Source organism: Sparus aurata, chromosome 5 (genome assembly GCF_900880675.1).
Source record: "Sparus aurata chromosome 5, fSpaAur1.1, whole genome shotgun sequence".
In the NCBI taxonomy this organism is placed as follows: Eukaryota; Metazoa; Chordata; class Actinopteri; order Spariformes; family Sparidae; genus Sparus; species Sparus aurata.
The window spans coordinates 15,107,049-15,129,331 of NC_044191.1; the positions used below are offsets into that span (position 1 = coordinate 15,107,049).

Consider the following 22,283-nt stretch of genomic DNA (forward strand, 5'->3'; position numbering starts at 1 on the left):
AAAAAACACTGAACACCTTGCTGTCTGAGGTCTGGGTGCTGCACCTATAGGCAGCTGTTTGAAGCAGGACTGAGCCGGCCGCAGCTGTAGAACGCGCACACACACTGCGACAGAAAACCAAACTGAGAGTAGCTCGAGGGTCTCTTGTTGTCCTGCCTTTGTTTGTTGCTCTGCTCCTGCTGTCTTTAGCCCCGTAGGAGAAATGTGCAGGGCTTAGAGAGCGCGCCTCTGAGCATCAATAATAGGGGGCTCGCAGCACCGAGAGCAGAAAAAGGACCGAGGCAGCGGGACAACTTAATGCCTTTCAGCTACTAATTAACTAATTGAAACACCAAAGTCTCTAAATCTGGGAGTACAAATAACTGATTATGCCTCTTTGTGTCTGTACAGAAAGTGCTCATCCGTTTTAAAATGAGGCGTAAAATCAAGTGTACAGTGAATGTGAAATCTTGTGGCTCAGCCCCGTATTTGTCAATGAGATCAATGCTCTCTACTGACAGCAGCAAGGGCCCATAAAGACTTGATTTACTGTGGTGCCTCCAACTCTGTGTTTCTGTTTTTTTTGTCTGGAGGAGTTGGTTAGGCTGGAGTTGGGCTCTTAAGGTCAAACACATGAAGCTGTAAAATGAGACGTAACCCACATTCATAAGGCTCTCGAGCAGAGGAGGAGAGAAAAGATGTAGAGCAGGGGAGCTTCAGTGGAAAGAAATGGACTCCATTTTTTGTAAGTCCTCCTCTCCAGCTGTCAGCCCGCTCCCTGTCCCATGGGGGGTTGCCACGGTGACAGGGAGGCCACATGTCTTGGGGGCGTCGTTTTGGTCAAAGGACCCCATTGTTCTTGTGTTAAGCCGTCTTCACTATGCCCGTCTGCCAGGGACAGGGGCTTCGGCTTCACACCCCTCACACACACACTCTCCCGCTCTCTCCCTGACACAAAACACACCCCACATCCTCTGTTACAGAGGAGCAGCAGTTTGGCTGTGCGCTCACACATTGAAAAACAGCCTATTCACAAAGATGCTCCCAGTTACAAGTTTTAAAATGGTCATAACATGAGCACATGACGCTTTGAGTAAAAACACACAGGCACACACGAGACAGAAGTGATTCTCGTTCAGCAGCGGCACCCAACAAAACCCCCTTTTGACATTTACGAATGTGCGTCTACCACATTATATCCTGTGCTGATGATAACATCAGTTCCTGTGACTGCTCTCATCTCCTCACACTTATCAAGTTGACAGATGAGTAACTGGTGACTGCAGCTCCTCAGCTCCTCCACCAGATGGCACAGTAGCCCCACTGTGCTCGCCCAGAACTGCATTAGCAGCTAAATGATTCAATCCATTTGTCTTCTAGTGGGAATACAGAAGAGTCCTTGGCACGCGCTCAGACCGAGAAACCTCTGGTGTCCTTCAGCCAAGTGACTCTGACTTGATGTAAAAGGAGGGAGTCAATTACCCAGTGATGGATAGATTACAGTCATGCATCATTCTGGGAGCCAATATTCCTATGTGAACTGAATTTGAAACTCAATTTGTAACTGCTCCTTCCGGTCCTCTCTGACAGATGAATGGAGCCTGTAAAGAGCAGCAGATTTGAATCTGTTAGTGGTGAATCTGAGGTTAGAGGTCAATTTACTTCCACACATTTGGCTGTGTTCAAAGTGTAGACCAGAATGGTAATTTATCGCAGCGATGCATTCAGTTATGGCAAAGGGTCCTGGTTTATGAAAAAGGGAAAGCAGCTGCAGCTGGAAGTGAACTGACCACACAGCTGGAACGTCACATTTGCAGAGATAACGGCTGTTTTATTATCTGGATGAATTCCTTGCAAATGAGTCAAAATCATGTGGTTAAATGAACACAATTTGATCTAATGAGGTGTCTTTACATGCAACCAAAGCATTTAATCAGAATTGGAGTCTAGCAGGGTACATTTGGACATTTCAGGGAACTCGAAGAGAACACATTACTTATTATTAAATTTGATGCGATGTATAAGACAGTTTCAATCAGGCTATTACTATTTATCATTGACAGTATATTGAAATCATCCATTAAAAGTTCAGATAATAATTATACAGCAACCGCTTCCAGACATTCGTTTTTTTGGGGAAAAAAAAAAGACCCAAAAATGAAAAACAAAACCATTCCAACAACCATAAATAAACAGAATTGGTTGAGTCTATTAATTAGACTTCACATTTTCTAAGTCACATTTTCTCCCTCAATTACTATTCACCAGCCTCAGCCTTGCCTGACAGATGGTGAATGCAGTATGGCCATGTTCATCTATCCATAAAGAGTGGATATTGACTGGGAGATGCACGATCCAGTGACTTTGGAGAGTGAGACTGAAGATGCGCTGTGATTACCAGCTGAGTGGTTGGATATTGATCAAGAGGTGGTCAGCAGAGATGATTTGGCTCTCAGCGTATTGACTGGCTTTGGTTAGTGGAGGGAAACCGGCTACAAATTACCGGTCAGCTCTAATAATTCACAGGGAGCAGAAGCATCGACGTTTTAGCTCTTATAAAAACAATCAAGCTGTTATTTGTAAAGTCTCTGTTTAATTTCAATAAAACAGGGCAGGTCTGTATGAAGGTGGAATGGATGTATCAGATGTCGCCCTTTCGTTTTAGTTCATTCATTTAAAAGTCTCATGAGGCCTCATCCAGTGTCTCCTCAGGGAGTGAAGGTTGGACAGGAGGAGCAGCGCTGAGTCGTCTCCCTCTGGTTCTCCTGCGGGCCTCTTTACTGGACTCTGGGGAGCTCCAAGGCAGCCAGGCGAGACCTGCACTGTGCTCTGCAGTGCTCTGGTTCCTCAGGCTACGCCGTACTGAGCGCTGCCCTCTAGTGGCCACAGGTTTGAACACATCTTCAAAATTAAAGTCAGCCTGCCAGGGGGCTAGGTCTAAACTGGTGGCTCCCTCCTCTTCTTGACCATCAGAGCTTGACCTGATGGTGTTTTCCTGCTGGCCAGCTGCAGGCCTCTCCCCCACTTCATGGCTCGTTTGGTGCTCCTCTACCTGGTTCCCTTGCTCCTGTAGATGTGAGCTGTTTGCAGAGCTCCTCCTGTTGTTTTTTCTCTGGGCTGGCTCTGCATTGTTGGACTCCTCACCTGAAGGAGGGCAGTCTAAGGAGGGGGCATCAGTACTAACATCACATTCTAATTTTCCCTCTGAGTCTGTGCAGTGTGTAGCTGCAGAAGTCTGGACATTAAGTTCCATGTCAGCCCCTCCCTGATGAGGTACAGCGTGGGTCAGCAGGGTTTCCCTGGATACCTCCAGGCTTGTAGAGTTTTGGTCTTCACAATGCTCCTCCATCGCTCCGCCAGTCTGCAGTTCAGCAACACTGACCTTCCTCTTCTTCAGTCCGCTCCCTTTGAGCCTCGGGCCAGACAGCCTCCTGCTCATCCCTGCAGTGCTATCTTTACTCGAGTTAGGAGATGTGATGGAATCTTCTGAAGGGTTTTTTAAGGCATCTATCAAAGTGGGTTCAGCTGTTGTTTGACTGTCGTTGGTTATCTCTGGGTTCAAGTGGTTCTCATGATTTGGGGCTGTCGGGAGAAATGAGTACATAACAGGGTTGAACTTATCAAGTTTGAACTTTTCAGGAATCAGGGCTTACACCTCCCCCCCCCCCCCCGAATCAATATCATAGAAGCAAACCCATAATTACCTATTACTATAAGATAATGTTGGTAATTGCCTGATGTGTTACCTGTACAGCCCGTGGAGGGAGTCTGCTGTGTTGCTGGAGACTGGCCGATCAAAGATAACCTCTCTGTGATGGGACTCAAGGTGGGGTTCTTTGAGGCATACGCTCGAGAGCTGTACAGGGAGCGGTCTACATCCTTGCTCCATTGACGTCTTGCTGTGGAGGTCATCTGTGGAGAGAAATCAGCATTGTTACAAATGATTTACACAGATGTTTCAGTGTCGACTGAATTTTGCTGTAAGCTGGTAAAAATAAAAACCCCACAGATGACGCACAGTGATTATTTCTTCTACATGTAGAACACACTAGGCCTGGGCGATAAACCGAAAATTTACCGATACCGAAATTTACGACGATAACCGACGTCATTTTGGCCATGTCGGTATATTCGGTGTCATAGGCATAACATCCACTAGGGACAGGGGACATGTTAGGTCCACTTGATTAATCTAACCCGGCATATACCGATGTGCTTTTTTTACATTAATTTGATGGCAAACTCCACCCGCTGATGCAACACCAGCTATGCCAGGTTAGTAATCAAGTGAACCCACTCTCGCTGTGAGTCGCGGACAGTTTGTGTAATGATGCTGCGTTCAAAGGCTGCAACAGGCCACTGTCTTCGGCCGGGCCGTCCATTGATCAAACATTTGTGTTTTGTTTTTTATTCACTCAAAATAATGACTGTATTTCCAGCTAGAAAACGCACATCTCTCTCCTCCCTCCATTGTTGTTTGCATTTGTGTGTCTGCGTGGTCTGACACTTGAGTGTCCTCATGCTGGAAAACGTGACTTCTCGCGTACGTGACGTCACTCCCCGAGACGCAAGAAGAAAGCAAAAATATATATTTTTTACTAAGGAAAATGACAAAACTAGTAACGCGTTACCGGCATCACTGATTGTGTAGCTTAAGTGCAACATGGAGCATGAAGATGTAAAGAAAAAAATAAAAACAGTAGAATTAACTTTGAGCAAGTTTGGAGGAAAGTCGGAGGTGTGGACCCATTTTAAACAAGTCGTGGGCCGTGATAATAACTTTTGTCGGCTTTGTCGAGTGCATTAAGTGCGGCACTTGTTGCATTATTCATTAAGATTTCTGTAGTTCAAACAACTCGCAATTGTAGTCGAGAACGTCAGTTATAACAGCCCACGTATTAAACAGTTGTCGGGTTTAAATCGGTCTCGAGCTCATAATTACATTCAGTGTGTCGGGCCGGGCTCGGACACAACGTGCACAGGCTCGGGTCGGGCTTGATTCTAAGCTCTACTCGGGTCCAGCCACGACTTTACTGAGGTTCACCCAGTGTGAGCAGCAGGAAGACGGTCAGCTCACCTCCCAGAACATGGCATTGAATCGCTGGAAACTGATTTAGGGACTGTCATCAAATTGCATAAATATATTAATACAAAATAATTGCAGTTCTTTCAATATCTTCCATGACATGGGGCCCAGTGACTCCAGCAGCAGATTGTATTAGTAAACTGGACGAATGAGACACAGCTATGTTTATTGTACTTTAGTGCTTCCTCTATTTTATATGAATACTAATATGCAGAAATCTTGATGTTTTTTCTCAATAGCTTCCATGTCATGTGACCCTCTGACCTCTGAAACAGATTCTGTGTCTATCAAAAATATATAATGATAAAGAAAATAGTGGTAAAAAAAGTTCTCTAATGCTCAAGAGGTTAACATATTATTAAGCAGCAATGTCAACTTCTCTACTATTTTGTCTCATGTCTTAGATTCTGTTTCGAAGTCCTCAAAATGTTTATTTATTTACATCCAACCTCTTCCACCACCTGCAGTACAACCACGTGATTCAATTCGAAGAAATAAAAAAAGCGAGAAGCAAGAAGCTTAGAATTTGTTTATAAGGGACTGTATATTTTATACTTTTAAACTTGTTCAGTTGTTGTCATTTCAAGTAATCTGTGCTTTTCAGCTGTTCAATCGTGTGCCTATCAGATGTTCTTAACTACTAAATAAATAATGTAAATCTTAACTACAGTGTAGTTTTACAGTCCTTTAAAGTGGCATTTCTGTAAATACACAGGATTTTTTTTTCTTTTTTTTTAGGTGCGGGCGGGGGGGGGGGGGGGGGTGTTACTTATCATTCATTTATCATTATCGAGGTGAGTTGCTCAATATATCGTGATATTGATTTAAGGCCATATCGCCCAGCCCTAGAACACACTATTTTGATTACATCCTCAGGACATTTAAGTTGTGGCTCATTGTTTGAACTCTAGGTCACAGGAGGGGGATTACTTTATAACATTTACTATGAAAAAAACTGTTAATACAGCAAAGTTATCATAAACTTTAATCATACAGTTTATAGTTAAAGCATCTTCTCTACAGGAGCTCAGATAATTTGACATTGCACACACTATTGGAGAAAACGTCACTTACTCCCCTTCCCCAACACAGTGATCAAATGTATTATGCATCAAGCTAAACCCTCTGACATGTACTATTTCATGTTTGAGGTGGAATTAATTCAATTTCGTTTTAACTTCTGATAACTGAGGTCCCACTTGAGTGACACCTTGTGCTGTACAGTGGATCAGTGGAGTATTTACTCACTGATTTAATTACATTTCATCAGCTCTCATTCTGCAGCATGAAATGATAGAACAGAAAGTTATTTGGCTTACCTAATTTGACTACATCTACATCTAAACTGTTGAAAGAGCCAAATACTACAAGCACAGTAAATGGACTGTTGCAGTATGAGCTACAGTAAGGAAGAGCGACAGCTATCCAGACTGCCTTTAAACAACTTGTTTGATGCACAGGGGAATGTTTTGCCAACGACACAGAACCTGCTGTACTGCAGCCCTGGATAAACTTCCATCCAGAACAATGTGTGCAGTGCAGTTAGAGAGAAGCAGAGCTCTTGTGACTCATCAGCTGTATTACTCTGGATTATCCCTTATATTAATTAATCTTGTCTGAATGGCTTTAAAGGGATCAGGCTGGTGATATTCTGTATTTCTCTCATTATTATCAAATGTAATGAAAACACTAAAAAAAGAAGAAAAAAATAGAAGAAAAAAAGAATCCTACTAACAAGTATTGTTTGTGTGTATCCACAGCCTGTTCTCCTTCCTCTGTGCCAGACAGCTCCATTGTTATCTAAGAGACTATTCAAATGCATCAGTGAGCCATAGTGATGTACATGGTGTTACCTGTTCCTTCATTATGATGAACATGGGTACTGTAGTTCAGTGTTTCCTCTACATTCATTTAGGAGTGGCAGCCCTCTCGGTCATAGCCCGCCACTCCTAAATCCTAGCCGCTGCTCCTTCAAATTAATTTAATTAAATTAAATTAAATTAATTAATTAATTTTTTTAAATTGTCGCAAATACACCACCGCCGCATCATATCTCCACCTTCACAGCAGAGTCCTGCACTGGGTCAGGTGTCGCGAGTGCTGAGGTAAACTAGATAACTATCTTGCTCAGTATCTACTCTTAGGAGTAGACCCCCCCCATCCCTCCCAAGAACTTACTGGTGCCATCGACATTAATTACTCGCGAGAGCGAGGCCTTGAAGGTGACATCACGTCAAGCACCCAGGCACCAGGTCGGAGAATCAGAGTGTCATCTTGAAAATAGAGCAACGACTCACCGGAGAAAAGGTAGACTTATTAGCTTAAGAAAACTTATAATATCTATTATGAGTTCAATAGACATTCTCAAAATATTGATGGCCAGCTAAGGTTACGTAACATATCGGTAGCTTAATTAATTGGGCCCGGTGCCAACTCAACTCAGTGTCGCTAACGTGAGTAAAGTAATTGATAGCATTAAGCGAATATATACACGCCATGATGTAACTGCTGACTGCATTTTCAGATGAGCTTGTTAAATATTTCTCAAAGAAGAGAAAGACACCTGATGAAGATGACGCTAGTCAGGTATCATTAGCCTTTTACTGACTCAAATGATGATGGTTAGGTAAAAAATTGTGTTCACACTTGTAATCAGATGTGATGTGAGTGTAAATTATCTAACGTTAATGTTTTATGTAATCGTATAAGACAAGTAACATTAGACAGGGTGGAGCAGTGGAACAAAGTAAAGGAGAGCAGAGTACAGCAGGGGGAGAGCCAAGTGAAGGAGCAGGAGAGCAAAGTGATGATGCAGGAGAGAAAGATGAGAGTAGAGGAGAAAAATGTAAAGGGAAGCACAGGCTATCAGGCTGGGACCCTTAATTAAATTAAATTTAAATTAAATATTTATTTTTTTTCCCCGGAGAGCCTGCCCCCGCTGCTGAAAAAAATCCTAGAGGAAACACTGTAGTTTATTTTGAGTTGATTCCACATACATCGTGCTGCTGCTGGACTTACTAGCGTAACAAATCAGTTACTGAAATTAATCTAATAGTACATTATTTACCTAAAGCAAAGGTGATGCATGAAGATGCAATGGCTGGTAGCTCCTCAAAATGATGCTACATTTGTGGTTTCCGACCGACAGTTTTTCGGCTTTACTCGTGAAACACGCACTGCCTATGCAGAAATACATTTATTATTACTGGAGAAGAAAGCGGGTGTTTTGAGTTAAGAATTAAGCACGACAAGTGGACTGTGTTATGAGCCGACACACTGCAGGACTACAGAAGGACACCGAGAGGTGGACTCTGTGTTCATATTTGGGATTTATTTTTCAAGATACAAACTGCAAGTAGGGAGGAAAGGCTGAGAGCAACAGACAGGGTAGGGAAGTCAAAATTATTGAGACTAATTAGTTGTTGGTTTTGGTCCTTCAGTGAAGATTTGTTGACAACAGCAACAAAAACCACAACCATATGAGTCTTGATAACCAAGTAAAAAAGCAAAATATCTTTCAGCCTTGTCTAAGTGCTTTGTACCGTCATCTGTGACAGCAGTGCTGATTCCCCGCTCACGCACAACTTAGCACCACATTATGTATTAATTGATTTTATAATGGCATTCCCATTATTTATAATCCTGTATTGAGGATGATAAATCTGTGGTGGCCTATAAACATACTGTGCATCAAGAGCTTTTAGCCAAAATAAGTGGTAGACTGCAGCTGTAAGCTCCATGTCTGCAGTTACTTCAGTGAAGTGGTTTAAAGAGAAATCAAACGAGCCGACTCAGCCAGCTCACCTTTATCTTCCCTGAGGCCGACTTGGCAGCAGAGCGTGTCGACCTCTTCACAGGTTCGCTCTCCTCTGGCTGCTGGGGGAACACAGAGTTGGCGTGAGGATAGGTTATATAGACAGCCACACTCTCTCACACACATAAAGTGGATATACTCTGATGTGATTAAGTTCAGATCCAGTGGAATTAAACAGTAGATTAGATGGGAGCATGTTATGACCCCTAAATTATAAAAGAGACAATCTCGTCTGGTTAATGGAGATTTGTACAAGTGAGATCAAGCTGAAAGCAGTTTGTGGTAATAGCAGACCTTTCTCTTTCGACTGCCGGAGCGAGCTGGAGCCTCGTTGCTGGATTCAAGCTCTGGTCTTGGCCGCTATTCAGGAGATTTAAAAAGTTTTAGGTGTCAGAACTGGAAATTTCACATTATGGGAATTACTGAAAGAAAATTAAGATAACATAAATAAAGTTATGTTAGAAACAGATGCAGACACACCTTTTTTCTTCGGTTTCTAGTTTGGGCTGGAGCTTCAAGTTGCTTTTCCTGCCCTGGCACAGATGTCAGCTCATTCTGGGCATCCATCTGGGAAGTTATGCTGGGTTTAGCGTCAGACTCTGAGGAAATGGTTGGAGTTAGAGGTAAAGCTGAAAATAGTAATGTAGGGTAGCATGGTAAATGGTAATGAACAGAGATTAAATTTCACTTGACTCTGGTACTGCTGAATCCAAATGATTAAGGCCCTGTAATATCTTAGATATCTGAACACTCTTTTAACATGTTTATCAATTTGACCTCCCCAATATTGTATCTATACTGTAGTAGAATGGCAACTAGCATAGTTTCTTAAGCGATTTGAAATGAGTGGAGAGAGACACGCACACACGCGCGCACACACACACACACACACACACACACACACACACACACACACACACACACACACAGAAACACCCTTTCGTTTTTGTCTTATAGCTTGACACAATAGTACATGTCAGGAGACGGCAGTGAACATGAGGCGAAGACATAAAGTTAAGTGACAATGAAAGGAGAAAATAGAGACATATGACAGCAGTTCACCTGTCAAACTCTGAGAAAGAGACTCCTCCTGGAAAGCAGTGTTTAAATTCAACCGCTCAGTGTCCCATGTGCTTTCTGAAATGCAACAAAAGGAAAGAGCTGTCATCAAACAAACAGACTGCACTCTCCTAATGACAGCAAGTTATTACTCTCATTGTAAATAAAGTGTAATTACCAACCTGTATCACATGCCACAGCAGAGTCAATCTCCTCCATTGAAGGGAAAACAATCTATGACCAGAAAATAAAGGAGAACAGATGGTGGGTCCTATCCTGTTTTTTGTAAATAATATTAACAACACAACTCCTCTGAATTTTTCCCTTGCTGTAAGTTAGAAGTAAGAGAAAAAAACTGACCACGAGCAGAACAAAACAGACAGTAAAGCCCTTTATGAACACCATGCTAACATCACAGAAACAATATCTGCCATCTTGTCTACCTTTCCATCCTCCTCCTCACTGTCGTCACCCACAGAGTGCATCCTGCGGTTGCGAGGCATTGCAAGTGTAGGTGAGGCACCAAACGCAGTAGGACTGTTGAGGTCTGGCTGGGATTGTGGTGTTTGGGATTCACTCCTCTGTGGTGTCTTCAGCAATGAGCGCAGCTTTAAGCTGCCACCTGGTGTGGGTGCTCGGGCCGGCGTGCCCCCCTTCTGTAATGGGGTGCTGGGGGGCAGGTTCTTATCAAAGAACTCAGGAGAGAGCGGAACGCCGAAGCGCACACTCTTTTTCTTGTTCTTAACCTTGGATGTCTCTGTGGAGTCATCCTCTCCTGCGAAGATAGTAAAACCTTGAATGCATAAATAAAAGTTCTGACCTTTTGTTGGCCTAATTACACACTGTATGAAGAGGCAGAAAGTAAGGATACTTTGCTATAATCTCTTAGATTGTTTACATGGTTCTTGGTGTTCATTAATATGTGGTAAAACTGCAGCATATAGTGCACAACTGTTGTCCAATTTTGGTCTGTTATTTGATATCAATACTGGGATTTCACATAAACCATTTACACTCCCCTTCTAGCAAAAACACACCATGTTTTTCAACGCAGAATACTCAAAACTTGTTAGTTAATATGAATTTCCTCTCCAAAAATCAACCCAGACACTCTCCTGGTATGTAGCCTGGATCAACTGCATCAAGCTTAGTACATACACCGAGCCTCAAAGGCAGGGCTAAACCAAGATAAAAGGCCAGTTACTCTTGCATGGCCGCAGAGAGCACTGTGTGTTTACCTGTGGGCTTCATCTCCAGCAGAGAAGGCAGAGAGGGGATGCGGAAGGAGGATGAGGGCCGAGCAGGTGATGCCGCTGCAGAAGCATCAGGTGGTGGTTTGCTGGGGCTTTGGAGTTCAAAGACACAGTCCTGCTGAGAGAGAACACATGAGAGCTCCCGTTCTGTTGGACTGTGGTTCAAGGAGCTTCACAGCGCAGGTTGTTGAGTAAAAGTGAATGTTACTGAAATGTATATGATACACACTTCAATTTTTGTATTTTTGAGTGTGAAATGATTTTAATCAATTCATCTAATCAGCTCAAAGTAGATGTTCTTACATTTCTTTTCTTGCAACATTTAATAGTAGATCCATTGAAAAAAAAACAAAAAACACAAGACCTAAGTGACAAAGACTACATTTCTTACAGCTGTTGTGAGGCAGGGACAGATAATGTTGGGTTAGCAGTAGCTTAGCACAACAAATATCTCCATTTATACAGCTTTGATATAGCCCTAGGAACACAGATCAGAAAACTGTGGGTGCTATAACTTTGACAGAAGTAAAAACAAGAAGGTAAGAGTAGCCCAAACAATAAAAAATACTTAACACAGACATTGTAACATTTCTTAAAATGGTGTGTTCTCTCCAGTGCTCCGCGTGATCAGACATGCTGAGTATTTTAGAGTCAAAAAGCAGCGCAACAATATTGTAACTCTGCTTTGTTATCACCTGCTGTGTGGCTACAGTTGAAGCATATACCATTACTGATCGGCACCATGCTGCTACCAAAGTGTTCTAACCTGACCCGTGGACAAAGGCCATTACATCACATATTTTATTCAGGACATTATGTGCCTAGTCACTAAATGTTACATCTTTTCACTTTACTTCTACAGTTTTAACATTTCTGCATGAATTCTTTCTGAATCATGTTATGCTGTCAATTATGCACCAGATTTTAGATGTTTTTTTGACATTCAGTTACTCAAATGGCAGTAACCCAGTGGGAAGCCTTGTGTCATCGAAGCATCACTAAAAATGTCATCAGTTTCTCTGTGATTCATTCCTAACTTTTGTGTGCGTGTGTGTGTTGCAGTCTGGATTTAGACCTAACCTGTTGGTTCTTAGCAGGCGAACAGTCTTGGAGCTCAAGATCAACATGAGGGAGAGGAGATATAAGCACAGCTTGAGCCTCTTCCACAGCCTCACTGGATGGCAGCAGTCCTTCTGTCACAGCCTGTGTCACTGGTTCTTTGTCCTCCTGTGGAAATGACAAATTCAAACTGCTTTCATTCTGTTCACAGCATCGCTGCTACAACACTACTACTGTGGATAGAGAAAATACAGATTTGCCAAACTGTTGTTTTAGAGCTTAGAATGACACAAAAGACTTACATTTTGATATTGCACTTAACTGGATACAAGTGAAGACCTCAAGTTCAAAAACCAAAAGATGCAGTGATAAATAAATAAAGCTTAATACCTAGCACTTAAATCAAACTTGGCTTACTTGAGAGTGCTTGTTTTCCTCTTTTAGGATGCTGTGTAGCACCAAGATCTCTCATTCATAGAGGAGTTATAAATAATCAGCATATTCAATGGAAACCAAGAACCGAGAGGTAAAAGCTTTTATTTAAATTATTAACGGCAGCCAAATAAGTACATGACAGAGTGAGTTTACCTCCTGCTCCAAACTGAGGTGGAGGATAGGAGCGCTGGTCTCTCTAATCTCCAACTGGCAGGGTTCTAGGGGGCGTAGGCACCTCCTCTTGCTGGGTGTGGGTGTCATCAGTGGTGGGTGGTTCTCCTTCCCTCCATCACAGCTGTACCCATCTGATTAACATACAACAACAAATGGGACTTGGGGACACATCAGTGAAATACAAAAAAAATACAAAAAATCCTAAATTAGACAAACATAAAAAATGCCGCTTGGAAAAATAGCTTGATCAAAGCAATGGAGATAAAGTCTCACATTAGCAAAAAAAAGCTGCAAAACCTGCCAGTTGAAGAAGTCAACCAAGCTGAAAAGAAATTAGTGCTGTTGGGTCAGATGATGTCAGCGTCGGGCTTATACTGTGCTGTGCATTAATCCATTACTTTTGAACAGTGCCCCTAGACATCATAAAGAAATCCTACTGGCATAGAACCTTATTGAGAAATGAAACTATTAATCCTGTGGCAATGAGGCAGCCTCACCAGACAGATAATCTCTTGTCTTGATGCATCCTCCAGTGTTGCGGTCCTGCCTTGGCATCGGATCACAGACCTCACTCTCTTCCACATCCATCAGGTTCTGGAAGGAGGCCATCTTCTGCTTCAGTGTGGAGGCCACCCGGGGAAGGAAGGGGCTACTTCTGACAAGCTGAGAGTTGAGACGGCAAAAAAACAAACATATCTGCTCAGTGATGCAGCATGACAGCTCATAGACTTCTGAAATTACTGAAGTGGTATTACTGAGAGGCAGCGCATTTGTCACACACACACACACACACACACACACACACACACACACACACACACACACACACACACACACACACACACACACACACACACACACACAGAAGATTATGTTTTCTGAGCTGTGCATCATCTAACAGGCAAGTTATTGCCATTTATTACCATTCACACGAGAGTAGTATAAAGCTTTCTTTTAAGCAGAATTTGACCATGAATTTACCCCTAAGGTAGGGATGGGCGATATGGCCTAAAAATTTAATCTCTGATTTTTTCACACCAGACTCGATTATGATTTTATTCATTTTTTTTCCTTCTCTAAAACAAAACTTCAAACGACAAAAGAAATTATTAAAAGCATTGCATTTATTTGAATGCTTTCACAAGCCTGTCTGCTACCTCTGGCTTGAAATATTCCCTGTTGCGGCTTTGTTGCACATACCTGGGGTCGAATGTTTTCTGCATGTGGAAGAACCTCCAGCTTTTCCACTGTACATACATCTTTAGCGATATGCACCGTGACTATATCCGTAAAAGCTGTCTACCAGGACCCTTTCTTGTCACACGGAACACAATGATTAAATGATTCCGCTAATGTTGGCTGCTTCTTAGCGGGTATTTGTGGGCTGCCATGGTCTTCTAGTAGTGAACAACAAGTGTCCCACTCTGATACATGCGCCTGTTTGAGATGCTGAAATAAATGGGTCGGACCACTGCCTTTAGTTGCAACAGCCTTTGAACAAACTTAGCAGCGGGCCGTGGTTTGTTCCAGGTCCGACGCCACAAAACCAAGCTACTAACGAGACAGTACCTTTTTAGGAACACGCTCTTGGCTTGTAGCCATGTCGTGTTTGTGTCTCTGTGGAAAGTCAATGCGAGGGGAGCGGTGGCGGGGCAAGTAAAAGAGAAAACAGATTTGATTTTTGAAGATCGTCCTAAACTACAAACTCGAATTAATCAATTCTACCAATTCATCGCCCAGCCCTACCCCTTAATAGTAAAATCACCAATGGAAGTCCAATGGAACTTCTTAAACCACTTCTGCAACACAGAGCACTTTCCTTTGTTCCCTTATATGCTCAAAAGTTTGATTTTATGCATACTTCTGCCAAGATATACAATTAATCCACACTCTGCCAATGGAGACTTGCTATATTAGAGTACAAAGGGACCAACATGTTTTCTGTTAATAACTTTTAATAACAACCTTTCAGGTCTACATGGTTAGTCTTTGATAATTAAATATTGGGTGAGGTATTACTTTAATGAGTTCTCTATGAACTGGTACTTTATAATGTTATAAAAAGCAGTAATGCAGTGTAATACACTGCCTGGCCTAAAAAAACAAAACAAAACAAAAAAAAACACAAAGTCATACACTCTAATATTACGTTGGACCGCCTTTAACTTTGATTACTGCACTCATTTGCCTTGGCATCGTTTTGATAAGTTCATGCAATGTCACAACATTTATGTATGTCCAGAGTTGCATTAACGTTTGGCCAAGATCTTGTATTTATGGTGGGAGAGTTGCTGCTGCGTAAAGTCTTCTCCAGCACATCCCAAAGACTCTCAATGGGGTTAAGGTCTGGACTCTGAGGTGGCCAATCCATGTGTGAAAATGATGTCTCATGCTCGCTGAACCACTCTTTCACAATTTGAGCCCAATGAATCGTGGGACTGTCATGTCACCAGAGAAGAAAAAATCCATTGATGGAAAAATCGGGTCATTCAGTATATTCGGGTAGTGAGCTGACCTGATTATTTGGGCACATAATATTGCTGAACCCAGACCTGACCAACTGAAGCAACCCCAGATCATAACACTGCCCCCACAGGCATGTTCTGTAGGCATTAGGCATGATTGGTGCATCACTTCATCCTCTCTTCTCGCTCTAATGCGGCCATCACTCTGGAACAGGGTAAATCTGGACTCAAACTATATATCTATATGCTCCCTAGCAAGTTGATGCCTCACCCCCCCAATAAACCTCACTGGTAAGTGGTTTTCTTAGGGCTACACAGCTGTTTGGTGTCAATCTTTTGAGTTCTCTTCACATTGTGTGTGTGGAAGTGCTCTTACTTTCGGCATTAAATATGGCCCTGAGTTCTACTGCAATCTTGCTAGAAGCAGGCCAATAATTTGACCCTTCTGAAACACAGTAACGTCTTTTCTACAACCACAGGATGTGTCATGGTTGTTTAAGCACAGGTGTGATTGGCATTGGTCAAAAAAGCAGGAAAATATATGGCGCACCTACCGTGACGCGGCGACACAGTTTACTTTCTTTTTCTGTCTTGCTTACTTCGCATCTTGGTGTCACGTACATCACATTACTGCATGAAAATATCTAATAATCTCATCCAAGACAGTAGCCAACCCCAAATTTTAAATACAATTATTTTTTCTTTTGTCAGGTCAGGCTATTCTGATCATGCTATGACATTTTCTCGTTGTGCAGCTGGCTCTAGAGGCAGTATTTTCTAACCATGTTGGTGGAGTTATTCTGATGCGTTTTGGAATAATGTCACTTGCCAGGTCATGTAAGGGGTAGACTACAGAATTTATTATACTTGTCAAAACCAAAATAGGAACTCCACTATGTCTCTCTTTAAATTTAATTTTGTTCCATTGTCGGCTTCAGCTAAGAAAGAAATAGTTCGCCCCACACGATTGCAGGCTCTTTGGTGGAGCTCTGCTTTGAATGTAGTTCCACCGTGACAAATGAATGGACTACTTGTGGAGTGACATGAAGACATGAATCACAGGCATAAAAAACATTGACAGCGGTGAGTGGTCATTATGTTTACCAATACCCGCCCAGATTTGCATGATTTACGAGAGCCTCAATTTCAGGTCGGAAAAGCCGTATTTCAGGATTTATCCGGAAGAATCACACCCCTGTTAAGAAATGAGAAGCTACTCACTGCATCAGTTAAGGTTAAATAACTTGGAACCAGCTTAAAGATATTAATCATTGCAGTAATTATGCAATGGAAGGCGCTTAGCTATTTACTTAGATCAATTCAGATGGTGACCTTTTTTGGGCCAGGCAGTGTGTGTTTCTGTACTCAACATGGTAGTTGAAACAAGGGTTCAACTATTATAACACTTGCACATAGTTTGACCTTTCTCACCACATTGATTCAGTCAAAGCTTGCTATATTGCAGTCAATATATTTGGGACATCCCTGTATTCCTTGAACTAGTATTTTGAGTACAGAGAAGCCATGGAGGGCCCAGCTTGCTCCCTTGAGCAATACACAGTCTTGTCATTGAGTATTAGACCACAGTCAGTGTGGAAGTAGAACATTTATAGACAGCTATAAACGTTTAATTAAAGCTCCTGTTTGTAAGATGGTAAAACTGACGCTTTGGGTTTCCCAACTCATCAGATACTGACGCTTTAGGATTGTAGGTCGGGTCGGCCACCATCTGAAAGCGTCAGTATCTGACGAGTAGGGAAACCCAAAGCGTCAGTTTTATCATCTTACAAACAGGAGCTTTAAACTGAACTGATTTCTCCAATACACAGGCTGTTTCAAACTAGTCAGGATACTACAGTCAATGTATTGGTTGAGCTCTGCTTTGCATGGTTTGATGGTGGGTTTATACTTATAAGCTTCAATTGATTTCTTATTATTTCACTGCATACATTGATTTAAGTATTCTCCTTATATGAAAAAATACTGTATGTAACATTGGCTAACGATCCACACATACGCTATAAGAATGAGATTTTTCCTGTTGAGTTTCTGCTACATGCTGTCGCATGTGGCAAGCTGCCAAGCAGAAATTTTCAGCACAACAGCAATCCTCATACATAATATTGCTTTACTTAACAGCATTTGCCAGAAGTCATTCTGTCATTCAACTTTCACTGTCACAGTGGGAGCCCCATTATTTTCTGTTCTGCTCTGTTTATTTGCAGCATTAAAGTAAGATTGATGCATAAAGCTCTTGTTGATATTAACACTGCTTTGGTGTGCTTCCTAGGCTGGTAATGGCTGCATACAACTGATCAGTGCTGTTTGTAAGGTCTGTATATGGACAAAAGCAAGTGTGTTATTAAACAAATCCTATAGACAAGGGGTCCCCAACCACAGGGCCTTGGACCGGTACCGGTCCGTGGGTCATTTGGTACCAGGCCGCAGAGAAAGAATAAATACGTTATGTTATTTCTGTTATATTGACGACCATACTCTGAAAGTTGTTTCATTTTGAAAAACGGATTCTCTTTCAACAACATCCGTCTGTTCCTGTTTGCGCTCTTGACACGTACCTGTTTCAGTCACGGTATACCCTAAAAAATAAGCCCTCAAGCTAGCTAAAATTAGTGTAAAACAAACGTAGCTACTTTTCAAAGAAAAAAGGAATTATGATGAGACGGAAGAAGGGGGAGATAGACAACTGTATTCAAGTTGGCTGATAAAGTGGCTGAACTGCAGCTGCGGGGACGGCATGTGGACAACTGCTGGAGACTGCATGTTACCTTAGTAAGTTACGGAGCAGAAAGGAACACACTTTGGGTAATTACCCCCCCTCCCCCCGGTCTGTCATTATTATGTCATACGTGAAACCGGTCCGTGCTGCAAAAAAGTTTGGGGACCACTGCTATAGACTGTTTGCCCTCAGTTCATCTTGCTGAAAATAATGTGTTGTTCCACAAGATATTATTTAGAAAGACTTTTGTTTACAAGACACAAATTACTATTTTCATTTTTATCAAAAGTAAAATAAATTACGTTTAAACTGGTTTTTGTTTTTTTTATCTCAGTCTCTTGAAAGTAATGTGAGTGAGTCTGGTGCGAAAACCAATGAGCTAACCTGAGCGCAACTCATTTAATATCATCTGGTGAAGTAAATTGGCCAGCAAATAGTTCTTGTTAGATTAAAGCAAGTTCTGTATAAAGTGAACATACGTGAATATGGACAGCAGATATGAAACACTGCAATTTATGTACAGCTATATGTAGTTGTGGCAGTGACAGTCCTTGCATGCAACTGATAAACAAAAACAGAACATTTACAATCACACAGAGTATCCAGAGTGTAAAACAGTGGCTCACAGTCCAATATGAGGTAACAGGGGTGCAAGTCTTTCTCATCACATACCACTTTTGCTCTAAAAATTTGCATGTATTTGCAGGTTTTTATAAATGTGGGTAAATCCACAAACAAGGGAAGGGAATTTGATTATTTTCATGATGTCAGGAGACTAGTTTGCCTTTCTGTTTTCTTTTTCTTTCTGTGTCTCGTCTATCATCACGAACATGTCAGACACGGGGAAGCAGCAGATCAGATAACCAACAGAATACATCCACAAGAAATTAAACATGTTTTCAAAAGTATTAATCAGTATATTCCTCAATTAGGCACATCATTTTTCTGGAGCTGATGACAGAAGTTGCTAAGAGGTGCACATCCGCAGTAAGGCCACTGGCAGGATACGAAAGCACCTACCAAAAGTAGCTTTTAAAATATCTTTCATTTCAGTCTCCTGTTCAAACTCTACATCAGCAGAACTTTGCTCAGGCATTGCATGAAACAGAGACAAAGGGAAAATGATTTCCCTTAAAATCGCAAAAGGTAAAATTATTAACAAGCCAGGGTTCTTAACTTCAACACAAGTCATAGCATCATGCCTGACAAGGGCCAAAAAAATAAAAGGGTGTTTACCCAGGTGTTGTGTTTCTATCCCCATTGATTGGAGCTGGAGCATATTAACACCCATAATTACTACAAAATCATTTTTCATGCAAGAGTGAATGCAGATTGTACCTATTCACATTAAGGACAAAAGCCAGATGTTATTGTTGTTTTTTGACCAATGACAAAAGGGTACTGAGGAGCATCTCACCTCTGGAGTTTGGAAAGTTGGTGGAGTCTTCATCCTCTGTCGTGCCATGAAGCAGATGAGGGAGTTTGTCTCTGGGGAGCCCCGGACACCAATGTTGGACCTCCGCCTTGCTTTTAACTGTGCTAGACGAGACTTTTCTTGAGCAAGATGGAGAGAATGTGCCTTCAGTAACTAATTTCTTTCCGGATTGTTCATATTGTACAGTTTATAAACAACCTCCACAAGACTCTGTAAGGCTATGTAAATGAAGTGGCAGCAAGTTGCCATCAAAAAAGGATCAGTCATCTCACCTTTGCTTTTTGACAGTGATGCTGGGGTAAAACTCTGGACGGAGATGCCAAACTGACATGGCGTGAGCTCAGAGAAGTTCAGCTGAGATGAAGTGTCATTTACAACAGATGGAGAGTCCTCTTCAGAGGAGGCCAACAGTTTCTCCTTCTGAACTCCCTCAGTACTTCTAGTCTTCCTCTCCACGGTAGCCATCTGTATAGAAAACATGAACACATCTTATGATTCAAGAGCAGCTGAACCACAAGAACATGTACCAACAGTCGTTACTGGAGGAAAGATGGATGACAACAGGGGGGTGGTCAGTCATACGCTCGCAGGCCGTGACAGCGAACAATGATATGAATTCAGCACTTCGGATGAACATTTCATGCCAAACTCCAGACGGTTACAAAGGGTACGTTAGTGTTTACCAAATATTGACAGGATGCTAATATAGTTAGCTAAACACACCTGCTAACATGAAACAAACTGCACGAAGTACGAATAACGTTAACTTGCAATGCTATATACATAATGAATGCGATTACTAAAATAATGATGCACTGAATGGTTGGGTATCAGCTTTACAACTACAGAATCGCCGAGTAGCTAAAATTAAAAAAGCTAATTGTTGTTGTTGAACGCTAACATTAGCTAGTTAGCTACTTCTGACTCATACAGCGCTGTTCACACGGGACGTTAGCGAGCAGCAGTGTTCAAGATAATGGAGTGACAGCGAGTTAAATACTTACCATGTAAATTTAAGGTAAATGACAGGACTGTAGGCTGTCTAAATAAAACACATATAGGCTAATGCGTCATAAAAAAAACTGTACTGGTTTCTCAATACGTTTCCCCACTATGCAATTCATACGATTAAAGTGAGCTCGAGAGTGATTCAAATTACGCTCCACGCCAGAGCAAGCGGCCGTGTGACGATCCCTCCGCGATACGTCAGTAACGCTCGTAAACGACACACACTTTAACAACTTCAGAAAGCACTATGTTCGATAATGTCTTGTTTATAAATGTAGAGTGCTGCGGAAAACGAAGCACGTTGTTAAAAATGTCAATAATAATTGTGGAAATGTATTGTTCGGAGGAACTAACTTCCTTGTTTCTAAGGGCTCGAAAGCGACCGGAACTCGTTTAATATGAATTGGCCAATAGATATGCCCAGCAGTGTGCCACGTGACCTGCAAACGTTAAAGCAGGATAGATAGATAGATAGATAGATAGATAGATAGATAGATAGATAGATAGATAGATAGATAGATAGATAGATAGATAATCAACATGACAGTAAAGAAGCAGGTTTGTGAATGGAGTGCGGCTTAAAATCTACAAAAATAAGCAGACCTCAGAAACTTATTTTCTCAGCAGCATGAAAAATTCCTGGCATTGACTCAGTCATTGATGTGCCCTTGTGATAAAATCCAATTCCCAATTTATTGATATTAAGCAAACACTGATCTTCAGCCTGTATGCACAAAATGCAAGCAAAATTAATCATTTGCATGTTTTGGGCTAAAATTAAGAAAAATAAATAAAATCTCCCAGTGATCCAGCTGGACCAGAACTTTCTCCCTAGACTGTGGGGCCCCATCTGTTGGCTTTTTTGTAACCGAACAGCTGGAGCTGGAGTGCATCCCACTCTCAGTCTGCTGGTTCATAGCTGACCTGATGCTCAGAGTTAGAATTCCCTCAATCTGTCAGCTAGACAGGTAGCTGTCAGCATTTGGAGGTCATCTAGTGGGACATACTGTATTATACTTATACATAACAGAGATGTTGGATGTAGGCAAAGGCAAACGGTACATTGTGTCCATTTATGGCCTTTCTTTTTGTGTTGCTTTTAACAGTGAGTTGTGGTAAATAAAAGTAAATGAGCTTCGATGTTCAGCTCTTAGCCAAGCAACGACCTGCATGAACCAAAATGAATTGCACTTCAAGGAAAAGCGATCAATAATGTATTTAACGTTAGATCACCATATTTCCATGCGGTTTACAATGGTTTTACATATATCCGTGTGACTGAAAATCAATGAGCCCAAACAGGTTGGTGAATGGTGGTCTACTCGTGAAAATCTCAGTAATCCCTACCCACACAAACACCAGTTGCAAACACACACGGTGTTCCTCCTTTTGTGAGGTTTCAGAGGCTGTGGCGCAGCTGAGTACACTGAGATCAGATGCAACTGTGAGCCTCTTTCCACAGCCGGGACTGTCGACCACATGAAGCATGTGGCTTCTTCTGCTGACACCTGGCAAGGCTGTGCAATCGATGGAAGCTTGACTGGTGTTGCTGTTGTGCGGCTCAGGCAGAGGGAATGAAAAAACTCAGATGAAATAACCCTGTGAGATCCTGTCCAAAAGGAGACGTTTTACGATGGAAGAAAAACTGTAAGCCTTTTTTTGAGAAAGTAGAATGGCCAACAAAGTGATGCATGGAGTTTTGGAAACCAAAAGACTGGACTACAAAGATTTGCCTTTGATTTGTCTAATCATCTTCTACTCTTCCTACAATTTAAGCTT

At 41.9% G+C, this 22,283-nt stretch overlaps 1 protein-coding gene across 3 annotated transcripts; it reads right to left on the reverse strand.

Annotated features, from left to right (window-relative positions):
* Positions 1 to 1,784: 1,784 nt before the first annotated feature.
* Positions 1,785 to 20,701, reverse strand: cdca2 (cell division cycle associated 2). Of its 3 annotated transcripts, none has more exons than XM_030415660.1 (15): positions 20,501 to 20,701; positions 19,769 to 19,961; positions 19,479 to 19,615; positions 13,357 to 13,522; positions 12,839 to 12,990; positions 12,272 to 12,418; positions 11,177 to 11,309; positions 10,382 to 10,713; positions 10,121 to 10,172; positions 9,942 to 10,016; positions 9,360 to 9,478; positions 9,174 to 9,239; positions 8,870 to 8,938; positions 3,726 to 3,891; positions 1,785 to 3,561 (listed from the first exon to the last, which is right to left on the reverse strand). In XM_030415660.1, the coding sequence occupies exons 1-15, from the start codon at positions 20,501 to 20,503 to the stop codon at positions 2,663 to 2,665; spliced, it is 2,709 nt and encodes a 902-aa protein (XP_030271520.1). In that variant the 5' UTR covers positions 20,504 to 20,701; the 3' UTR covers positions 1,785 to 2,662. The 3 variants fall into 3 exon arrangements, with proteins under 3 accessions (XP_030271520.1, XP_030271518.1, XP_030271519.1); XM_030415658.1 differs by having other exon boundaries at positions 8,870 to 8,941; positions 20,501 to 20,700; XM_030415659.1 differs by having other exon boundaries at positions 8,870 to 8,941; positions 11,177 to 11,306; positions 20,501 to 20,696.
* Positions 20,702 to 22,283: the final 1,582 nt, after the last annotated feature.

Coding starts and splice junctions, on each gene's coding strand:
- cdca2 (XM_030415658.1), bottom strand. Junction 12,419..12,838: donor ACCTCAGTTTGGAGCAGGAG/GTAAACTCACTC, acceptor TCATTTCCACAG/GAGGACAAAGAACCAGTGAC. Junction 10,714..11,176: donor GCTGGAGATGAAGCCCACAG/GTAAACACACAG, acceptor CTATCTTCGCAG/GAGAGGATGACTCCACAGAG.